Consider the following 11,833-nt stretch of genomic DNA (forward strand, 5'->3'; position numbering starts at 1 on the left):
TCGTTGAGCGCAAAGCGAGCGTTAGAGTCTAATTGGTTAAAGTATAGATTCATAAGCGACTTTGGTTTAATTCCAACTTATATGCGGTTTATTGGTTACCAGACTCATCCCAGGACTTTTACCACCCCCAGTCGCTCAGGCAAGTTTTCTACCCGTTATATTATTGTTGTGATGTATATATGTATATATTATCTTGTGATAGATGCATGTTGGTTAATTAGCAAATTTTGCGATATATTGAAGCATGCTGATATGGTATATATATGCATGTCTGTTTCGTAATCTGGTTATCTATCTGTTGATTTTAATGCTTATAGTTGCATAATACCTATGCTAGAGATATGCAGTAGTTGTGTATACCCTTAGTATAGGGGACCCAAAGGTGAATATTTTTCTAAACCGGGAGTCGATGTTCCCGAGTATAATATATATATATATATATATATATTTATATATATATATATTGATATAGTTTTGAAAACTATTAATCGAATAAGGTTTATTCGATAACTTTATTTTATTTATTTAATGAATATTATTTTGAATATTCATTCGAGGATTTATGACTCCGTTATTTTATTTAATGAATATTATTTTTGAATATTCATTTGAGGACTTATGACTCCATTTATTTACTAAATATTATTCTTTATTTTATTAAAGAATAATGTTTCGATAATCAAACTTATTTTCGATTATTCAAATAAAGATAGTACTTTCGTATAAGTATATCTTTGGTTATTTAATATTCATTTCAAGTATGAGTTTTAAAACTTCTACTTCAAATTGTTTATATAGAGATTATCCTTATGGGAATATTATTTAAATAATAATATTCAGATATTTTCTAATATATTGGGACTGATTTATTTTATTAAATCAGCATTACTCCAAACATTCTTAAAAATGTTTTCGAGTCTTCAAAATGATTTTAAAAGTTAGAGCGGATCCCAAAACTCATTTTTATATTTAAGATCCTCCTTTCAAAGGGGATTTAAATACTCGCTCAAAACCTGAGGGATCCGGCTTTGTGGTGCATTTTATATTCACAACGAGGTTGTTGTTTTGACAAATGAATTGATTACTTACCCAACGTTCGGGAAGTAAGTCCATCTATTGAGTCGGCATAAGCAACATGGGCTCAGTGGGCATCCATGAAAGTGTAAGTGGCTCAGTGGGAGTCCACCAAATGCGTAAGTGGCTGAGTGGCAGTCCAGCATAAGGTCCTATTGCGGCCAGGGTGATGACCAGTGGGGAATTCGTCCATCTACTAGTAGAAAAGGTTACTTATTGGTATCTTTGCCTGATCAGCAAGATATCGGGTTTATGCCAAAATTCTTTTCCTTTCCAAAATTCATTGGATGTTACAAACTCTGTTCATACTTTACATAACAGAGGTTTCCAGGAAATGTATAAGAGATATATATGTGGATATATATATCGGGACTAAATAAAGTATCTCATAACTTCATTTCATTCAATAATATATCAAAGATTGAATCTATTTAAGTCTTAACTTGTGGTCTCATCTATGGGATGACCTTTTGAAACCTATAATACTTTGAACAGTGGTAGTTCAAGTAGCTTTATAAAATGGTATAAGTATAGTGAAGTAATTGGTAACTTCATCTTCCTTTAAGCTTATATCCAGTAAGTAGTTACCTTACACTTGATAAAGGTTTCCAGCAAGTTATCCATTTAGATACTTGCATTATTGTTTACACTATATATTATCTTGCGAGCTGTAATGCTCACTCTTGCTTCATTTCTTCATCACACAACAATAGTTAGGAAAGATGGCCAGACTCAAGCAGACCCAACGCAAGTGCGTGGGAAGCGTCCCGCGTCTTCCCGTTGATGTTGTAGCTGCTATAGTTGCAGAGGTAGATCTATTGGTAGATCAGGCATTCTACTTTTAGGAACCAATTATGTATAATTATAACTTGTGGCAGATAATGGCAATTAACTGTAAACTTATCAAGTAATCATTTTGGGTTGTAATAACTTTTAAATTGTGGATTCAAGGACTTGTACTTATTTCAATTTCATCTCTGAGACTATAACGGGTTGTGGTGTGTGTTAGTGTGGGGTCACAGCATGAGGTTATTTATTATTAATTAAGTTAAGTGATATTGTGGAAAGAAAGACCGTAACGACCCGGATCTCCGACCCCGGATCTGGGGGTGTTACATCTTTTCTCCTGCCAACTGACTATTCTCTTGAGTGGTTACTTCATCTTGGCATTTATTTATCCTCTCTAGTAGTGTTGGTTGAAAAGTAATGGCATAACACATCTCTTTCACTCCTCCATGATCACAAAGTTCTAAATGCAATTTTTCAACTTCATCAGATAATTCCTTCGGCATTGTTATCGTACTTAGCTTTTCCTTCCTACTCAATGCGTCTGCTACCACGTTGGCCTTTCCCGGATGATATTGTATCGAACAATCATAGTCTTTGATCAATTCCAACCATCGGCGCTATCTCATATTTAGCTCCTTCTGAGTAAAGAGGTACTTCAGACTTTTATGATCCGTGTATATCTCGCATTTTTCCCCATATAAGTAGTGCCTCCATAGTTTCAAAGAAAACACTATCGCAACTAATTCTAAGTCATGAGTCGGGTACTTCAGTTCATGTGGTTTAAGTTATCTTGAAGCATACGCTATCACCTTCCTGTGTTGCATCAATACGCATCCAAGTCCTTTATAAGAGGCATCGCTGTATATCAAAAAATCTCCCTTGTCATCTAGTAATGCTAAAACCGGAGCAGTTACCAATCTTTTCTTTAATTCTTGAAAACTACTATCACACTTCTCCGTCCATTCAAACTTCTCATTCTTCCTTGTCAATTTGGTCAGTGGTACGACAATCTTTGAAAAATCCTTTACAAATCTTCTGTAGTATCCTGCCAGTCCCATAAAACTTCTCACTTCGGTTGGCGTCTTCGGTCTCTCCCAATTCATCACCGCCCAATCTTTTCAGGATCTACCCTAATTTCCTCAATTCCAACAATATGTCCAAGGAATATTACTCCAGTTAACCAAAACTCACATTTCGAGAACTTGACATACAATCTCTCCTTTTGCAATACTTCCAAAGCTATTCTTAGATGTTCCGCATGATCAGCTTCTGACTTTGAATATACTAAAATGTCATCGATGAAAACTATGACAAACTTGTCCAAGTACTCCTTGAATACACGATTCATTAAATACATGAAAGCAGCTGGTGCAATAGTCAACCCAAAAGCCATAACGAGAAATTCGTAATGTCCATATCTTAATCGAAAAGCTTTTTTTGGTATGTCTTCAGACTTAATCTTCAATTGGTGGTATCCCAATCGCAGATCAATCTTTGAAAAATAAGAGGCTCCTTTGAGTTGGTCAAACAGATCACCAATCCTAGGCAAAGGGTATATATTCTTAATCGTTAACTTGTTCAATTCTCGATAATCTATACAAAGTCTCATGCTCCCGTCCTTTTTCTTCACAAACAAAACTGGCGCGCCCCACGGTGAAACCCTTGGTCTTATAAATCCCATGTCTAGTAGTTCTTGTATTTACTTTGCTAATTCCTTCATCTCCGTTGGTGCCATCCTATATGGAGCTTTCAAAACAGGTTCGGTGCCGGGTGCAAGATCTATTGTAAACTCAATTTGTCGGTCCGGGGGTAAGCCAGGAAGCTCTTCGGGAAAAACGTCTAGAAAATCTTTTACTACTAGAATGTCTTTTGGATTAGAAACTTCTCTACTCTTATCGACTACATAAGCCAAATACGCTTCACATCCTTTCCGAATCAACTTCTTTGCTTGCATCAAGGTGAGAAATGTCTGAGTTTGCCTTTGGCCCTTGAATGTCATTTTCTTACCTTGCGGTGTACTTAATACTACCCTTTTATCCTTACAGTCGATTTGAGCACTGAAACTTGTCAGCCAATCCATTCCTAAGATCACGTCAAATTCGCCTAATTGGAAAGGAATAATGTTCACAGGAAAAACGTGTCTGGCTATCTCTATTGCACAATGAGGGCAAACATGATTTACAGATACTCTATCTTGATTAGCTAAGATAATAGATAAAGGTTCATGCATCAATTGAGTTTCACAATTCAACTTATCAACAAAAGACTTTGAAATAAATGATCTGGTGGCACCCGAATCAATCAGTACTTTAGCATTAGCGGCATTCACAGGAAGCGTACCTGACACCACATCTGAACTTTGAATCGCATCCTTCACGTTCATGTTGAAAGTTCTCGTTTGAGCTGGATAAGTCAAAGCTGGATGATTTGAAGATGATGCTATCTGAGGTTGATTGGAAGATATTGGGAATGATGAGGCTGGCATAGGAGCTGCTTGATTCACAGGGTAGGATATAGTGGTCATTTACAGCAATTGATTGTTACCCACTCCTTTGCACTCTCGTGACACATGTCCTGCTTTCCCACACTTATAACACATGATGTTGGCCTTCTGATTCTTACATTCATGAGCATAATGGCCTTTTGTATGACAATTGAAACAAACTACATTCGCTTTATTGCAGATTCCCGTATGTCGCCTATTACAAATCTTACATTTCGGAATTGATCCTTGCGGGGGTTTCTGTCCACTAGTTAACTGAGAGCTCGTTTCTTGTGATTTATTCCCAAATTCTCTCTTCTTGAAGTTCCCGGGTCCACTCTGAGGCTTAAACCTTTGATTAGTTCTCTGATTCTGGCCCTTGTAACTTGAGCCTTCTCCTCCCAATTCAAATCTTCTTTTCTTGTTGCCTTTCTCCTTTTGATTTTGCTCACTCTCTCCTTCGATTACCATCGCTTTCTGAAACCTTTTTGCCATTTTCTCTTCAGAATCAACATACTCTCCCATAAACCTAGAAAGTTCTGTAAACTTCTTCTTATATTCTCCAACTGTCATATTTTCTTGCTTCAACTCAAAGAATTTCATCTCCATTTGTGTTTGCATATAGTGTGGAAAATACTTATCCAAGAACATTCTCTTAAACCTATCTCAAATAATACCTTCAGCAACTTCTAAAGCCTTCGCTATCTCCCACCAATAGTTTGATTCACCTTTAAGAAAGTAAATGGCATACTCCACCTTCTGATTATCTCCAACATTTGTTAAGGCAAAAGCCTTTTCCATCTCCTTGAGCCAAGCATGAGCTTCTACTAGGTCTTGAGTTCCTTTAAATTTTGGGGATTTTACAGATTGGAATGTTTTAAAAGTAGTGACATTTGCTGGGGGTGGTTGAGGTGGTTGCATTTGTTGAAGAAGTTGTTGTTATTGGGCTATAGTAGCAGTTTGCTGGCGTACCAATTCCATAAGTTGTGCTATATCGGGGTTTTGGATTTCTCCTTCATTTTCTTGGTTATTTGTAGGTCTTCCTCGGGCTCTTCTAGGTGCCATTTTCTGAAATAAGAGTTATACAGTTTGAGTGATGCAGAAACTATGGTATTATTTGCATTCATCATAGTATACAGTTTTTCAATACAATAATAAAGGTGATGCATGGTGATAAGCAAGAAATTTAAAAGAGCAAATATAGGAATCAAGGAAAGTGCATAACTGAATTTAACATGGTTCAAGTCGAAAGGTACTAATCACAAGGTACAAATACGAATACAGATCCGAATTAAAACAGTTTGAGAGTCTAGAAATGGAAACAAATAACATGGTAAATAAAAGGAACAACTTAATCCAAGCAACTAAAGGTCAAGTCCCCTAGAACTCGTCTTAAGCCTCCTCCTCGGACTCCTCCTCGGGTTCCTCCTCAGACTTCCCCTCACGGGTCCTCGCGATATCAGGGGTAGTGTCCTCACGTAGCATCTTGACCACGCTCCCAAGCTCATCCACTATCGTCTGCACAGTAATCTGACTGGTCCGGTCGCGATGCACGTGCATCTCCTCCAATCTTGATGTGGCCACCTGGATTAGTGACTCGAGCCTCGAAATGGTTCTCGCCTTAGGTCCGTTACCCATCACTTGCTTACTTGCATAGAGCTCTTCAAGACGTTCCATCAGCCTGACATACTTTCCTTTGAGAAAGTCATGATGCATCCTTAAGTCAGCATAGACAGAGAAATCAATTGTGTCACTCGGCGGAATCGAAGATGATGAGTGCGCACGTTGCTATCAAGTAATATATATATATATATATATACAAAGCTTAGATACGATTTACTCGAATATTGTGCATTAGTACTCCCGATATTATATTATATACTCATACTTCCTATAGTCCTAATTGGGATGTCCAGGGACTCTAAATCTAGGCTCTGATACCAACTCTGTCACACCCCAAACCGATAACACATACTAAATAAATGCGAACCATAATTATATTACAACTTATAAGTCCAAAAGATGATAATAATATGATTACAAACCCAACCAAAACTATTAGCAATCCCGAGATCTTTACAAGTTCAGAGTTTGGAATAGCCCTTCTAACTAATACCACAATTATATATTGGCAAATATTGCCTATATATTCTACCTATGCCCTCAAATGGTCTTCACCCTGCCTACCGGTTGTCTTACGGGCGGTCTTCTTGGTACGAACCATGATTGCTAGCTGTAGAACAGGGTTAAATACAAGAAAATGAGCTAAAATGCTCAACAAGTACTAACAGTTCTACTGTACAAGGCATTATCTCAAAATCATGGGTTCATAAATCAAGGGGTTATAGATGATTTTAAAAGAAATGACAATAAGAAACATGAAGTTATAATATAAGGACATGGTAGAATCATAGCAATCGAAACATGGCATATGGAATCATGGCATTGTGGCAACATGTTATAATATAAAGGCATGGTAGAATTATAACGACCGAAACATGGCATATGGTATCATGGCATCGGGCAATCATGTTATAAATATCAAATCATCAAAATCATTTTAGGACGCTACGGATTACAGCCTGTGATCAGCCGCGAAGTAATCCTGAACCGTGCTAGGTTCTCAAATATAATAGGATCCCTAGGCTATATGTGAGCCTATCAATAAGTGTGAAAAGGATTTGCATCTAGTCCAATCCACTAAGTCAAGAAAATATTTATTTTATTTTTAATGTTTTATAGCATGGATGCCGGGAAAGATTTGGTATCACTTTAATGGAATTGTAATAAGAGAATTCAAGTTCACTAACGAGGTTCGCTTTAGGGAATTTGGTAGGGAGTTTAGTATTCAAGGTCTAATGGATAAGGAATGTTTTGAAGGTAAGGTACTAACAAGATTAAGATTTATTAACGGAAGTATTAAAATTAAGAAATGACATGGTGATTATTACAACTTAAGCATTTACGAAAAATCATATAGACTTGCATCAATTATAAGCATAAGGAGGTAGTAACTTGCCTTCCGACAGTTCTAAGATTCTTTGATCTTGACGGCACGAATCTTCCCCTTCGCTTTGGAACCTACACATTATATTAACCTCATTACCATTCACCCTTAAACACCTTATAAACCTATAAACTCCTAGACTAACTTTTACTCTTATCATAACTACTATTACACAAGAACTTATAATTAAAAGAATACACATAACTTAATCATATGCAATTCAAGTAATCCACATACTCACATAATCACATAATGGCATGGCATATACTACTAGTTATTTATACTATAATATCACCTAAATACCTAAACACATAAGCAAGTAACACATAAGAACTATTATTGACCTTAACTTAAACCTAAAGATGATTTGCAATACTCGGACTCTTCACCTCTAAGTCTCAAATACAACGTGTACCACTAAAGTTTTTCCAAAGACCGCTCGAAGGGTGCTCTTGGGTGCCTTGATGGAAAAGGGATGTCTCCACCTTGGGCCTTCACTCCAAACCACTTCCTACAGGTTTTTAAGACTATAAACTAACTTCTAAAGTTGGTGAGACTCAAAGGCCTCACTCCTAAGGTTCCTGCTAGGACCAGTTTGCAAGTCCTGTGCTCCTTGGATGAAATCTCAACTTCTACATGGGGCCTTCTAACAAAACCAATTCCCATGGATTCTTAAGACCTAAACCTAACTCTCAGAATTGGTTTCATGCCAAGGCCTAACTTAGGCTTCTCTAGGCCTCTGTTCAAAGTTTATAATTGTCTAGCCTCCCTTGAATTCACTCTGCCCTATTTTCACTCACATAAAACTCACTTTTCCCACTCAATTCTTAATTATAATAGTTTTCTAAAATTCCTAAGGATACATTATACTTATTTAAGCCAAGGCCTCGTGAAGGCCTAGCTCATGGCATGGTTATAATCGACCAAAGTTCAAGCTTACGCAGTCTTGCCCTGTTCTGAGTTACTCTTGGAAATCTGTGTGTGCACCTACCTAATTGCTAGTTTTTCAACGAATCAAAGCCACTGGACTCAAGTACAACTCAAGTCCTAACTCTAGTAAACTCGGGCCTAGAAAGGCCTTACCAAAACTCACCTATAACAGCCTATACTTATGGTGAAAAATTATGCTATATAGTGCCTAGTGCACCTCCTTCCACCTTAACTCCCATTTCAATACCAAAACCAACAATCAAGCCAACAAATCTAACCTATATTGTACAAAACCCTATTGAATATCATTTTATAGAAAAATACGAGCATAAACCTAGCCATATAAGCCATTTACTGAGGCAAAAACAGAGAGCATAGCAGAGCAGATTTTACATATGCGATTTTTAAGCCAAATTTCGAAGTAAACATACATGGTATCAACTTGAAGGCTATTGGATTTTATCATGACTTATCAAGGCACATAGCATACTAGAATTTTAGAGCATAAACCGTGGCATGCATTGCACGAAAACTCAAATTTAAGTCACATAGCACATTTATCTGAAATACTACTTATTCTACAACATGCAAGTATAAACTTCAACTTTTAACGTAAAAATCATAGCATGCAAGGTTGGAAACTTTGTAATTTCTTTAAAAGCCACATGCAAAGTCTCTTATTCTTGAAAACAAACAAAACTATCACACAAATAACAAAATCCATTCGTCTCCTTGGGAGTCATTGCCGAATGCTTGAGGCCAAGATCATGGCTTGAAAATAGAAGCAGGATACTTCATCAATGTAACACCCCCAGATCCGGGGTCAGGGATCCGGGTCGTCACGGTCTTTCTTTCCATAATATCACTTCACTTAATTAATAATAAATAACCTTATGCTGTGACCCCACACTAACACACACCACAACCTGTTATAGTCTCAGAGATGAAATTAAAATAAGTACAAGTCCTTGAATCCACAATTTAAAAGTTATTATAACCCAAAATGATTACTTGATAAATTTACAGTTAATTGCCATTATCTTCCATAAGTTATAATTATACAATATTTGGTTCCCAAAAGTAGAATGCATGATCTACCAATAGATCTACCTCTGCAGCTATAGCAGCTACAACATCAATGGGAAGACGCGGGACGCTTCCCACGCGCTTGCGCTGGGTCTGCTTGAGTCTGGCCATCTTTCCTAACTGTTGTTGTGTGATGAAGAAATGAAGCAAGAGTGAGCATTACAGCTCGCAAGATAATATATAGTGTAAACAATAATGCAAGTATCTCAATGGATAACTTACTAGAATCCTTTATCAAGTGTAAGGTAATTACTTACTGGATATAAGCAAAAACAAGGGATGAAGTTACCAAATACTTCACTATACTTATATCATTTTTAGAAATCTACTTCAACTACTATTGTTCAAAGTATAATAAGTTTCAAAAGGTCATCCCATAGATGAGACCACAAGTTAAAACTTGAATAGATTCAATCTTTGAAATATTTTTAAAGGAAATGAAGTTACGAGATACTTCATTCAATGGGAACACCATTATAACTGTTTGACCCTGTCAATGCTTCGGCAACCACCCATTCGTAGCCTTTCAATCGAAAAGCTACGGGTAGTGTTGCAGAATTATCCAACTGGATGATGAACTCATTACGGGAGATTGTCGCGCCAGGAAGACCACTTACGATGATCAGTCGTAGTAGTGCAACCCCACCATTTTCTACATGTAGAGGAGAACCTGTCGGATTTACTTGTCAACCGAACACTGGACTCCTATGGAATGGACCGTCTTAGCGGAACTTCCTGGCCATTTGGGCCAATATAATTAGGCTGGGCCGGCGCCACTCGACCACTTACGCCACTCCTAGTTCAGATGAAATCCATGACTCTGAAACGTAAAGCTCGTCCCCACTTTCCCCAAGTAGACACTTATTGATACGGCTCCACCAAGAAGTCGTATCTAGTTGGAAAGGAAAACTCACCGATATTTCCCAGGCGATGCCTGTTAATGGATTAACTTGTTCCAAGAATTTTACTTCCCGAGTATTGGGTAAGTAATCAAAAACTCTTTTATCAAGACAGCAACCTTGTTGCGAATATAAAACACACCACAGAGCCGAATCCCTTAGGTTTTGAGCGAGTATTTAAATCCCCTTCGAAAGGAGGATCTTAAATATAAAATGAGTTTTGGGATCCACGCTCTAACTTTTAAAATCAATTTGTAGACTCGCAAAACATTTTTAAGAATGTTTGGAGTAATGCTGATTTAATAAAATAAATCAGTCCCAATATATTAGAAAATATCTGAATATTATTAATTAAATAATATTCTCATAAAGAATAATCTTTATAAAAATAATTGAAGTAGAAGTTGTAAAACTTATACTTGAAATGAATCTTAAATAATCAAAGATGTACTTAGACGAAAGTAATATCTTTATTTGAATAATCAAAAGTAAGTTTGATTATCGACACATTATTCTTTAATAAAATAAAGAATATTATTTAGTAAATAATCAGAGTCATAAGTCCTCGAAGGAATATTCAAAATAATATTCATTAATAAAATAAACGGAGTCATAAGCCCTCGAATGAATATTCAAAATAATATTCATTAATAAAATAAAGTTATCGAATAAACCTTATTCGATTCATAGTTTTGAAAACTATTCATATATATATATAAATATATATATATATTATACTCGGGAGCCTCGACTCCCGGTTTTTGAAAAAGTTCACCTTTGGGTCCCCTATACTAAGGGTATATGCAAATTACCGCTTATCTCTAGCATAGGTATTATCAACTGAATCAACAGATATATGTATCAAGAATACGAAACAGGCATGCATATATACCATATCACATGCTACAATATATCTCAAGAATTTGCTAAATAACCATTATGCATCTATCACAAGATAATGCATGTACAAATGTATACATCACAACAACAGTATAACGGATAGAAAACTTGCCTGAGCGACTGGGGGTTATAAATGGCTTGGGACGAGTCTGGTAACCTATAAACAACATATAAGTTGGAATTAAACCAAAGTCACTTATAAATCTATACTTTAACCAATTTAGACTCTAACGCTCGCTTTGCGCTCAATGATTCTCTTAAGTCGCTCGAGTACCCTCGGCTCTACCATTTTTAATAAATTAACCATTACGAGTTTTAAGGCGATTCTTTCGCGAGTGTCTTACCAACTGCTTAATACACTTTACATAAATGTTTCATACTCCAATTAGTCCTTTTAGGTCTTTAACCTATGTTTCAAAGTAAGGCGAGGGGTAATGATTCGTTCGCGAAATATCGTTACTTAAAACGGCCGTTTCTCCTAAACCGTACATCGGAATCAAACGAACTACATATCAAAATGAAGCTCGTAACATGAACTATCTAATCATGGCAATGGTGAAAACCTAGCAGTGAGTTCACGGGTCCTAAAATTAAGAACAAAAACAGACTAAAGTAAATCGGACATTATGACGGCTATATTTACGCGATTACCCAAATTTAAACCAC

At 36.5% G+C, this 11,833-nt stretch overlaps 2 protein-coding genes across 2 annotated transcripts; both read right to left on the reverse strand.

Moving 5' to 3' along the window:
• Window positions 1-2,648: 2,648 nt before the first annotated feature.
• LOC141691073 (putative mitochondrial protein AtMg00860) lies at window positions 2,649-2,966 on the reverse strand. Its single transcript, XM_074495818.1, has one exon. It carries the CDS (start codon window positions 2,964-2,966, stop codon window positions 2,649-2,651), a length of 318 nt encoding a protein of 105 aa, XP_074351919.1.
• Window positions 2,967-3,562: 596 nt separating this feature from the next.
• LOC141691075 (uncharacterized) lies at window positions 3,563-4,387 on the reverse strand. The gene has a single exon (XM_074495819.1). It carries the CDS (start codon window positions 4,385-4,387, stop codon window positions 3,563-3,565), a length of 825 nt encoding a protein of 274 aa, XP_074351920.1.
• Between the last annotated feature and the right edge of the window lie 7,446 nt (window positions 4,388-11,833).

The sequence above is a fragment of the Apium graveolens genome, chromosome 10, assembly GCF_009905375.1.
Source record: "Apium graveolens cultivar Ventura chromosome 10, ASM990537v1, whole genome shotgun sequence".
Lineage (NCBI taxonomy): Eukaryota > Viridiplantae > Streptophyta > Magnoliopsida > Apiales > Apiaceae > Apium > Apium graveolens.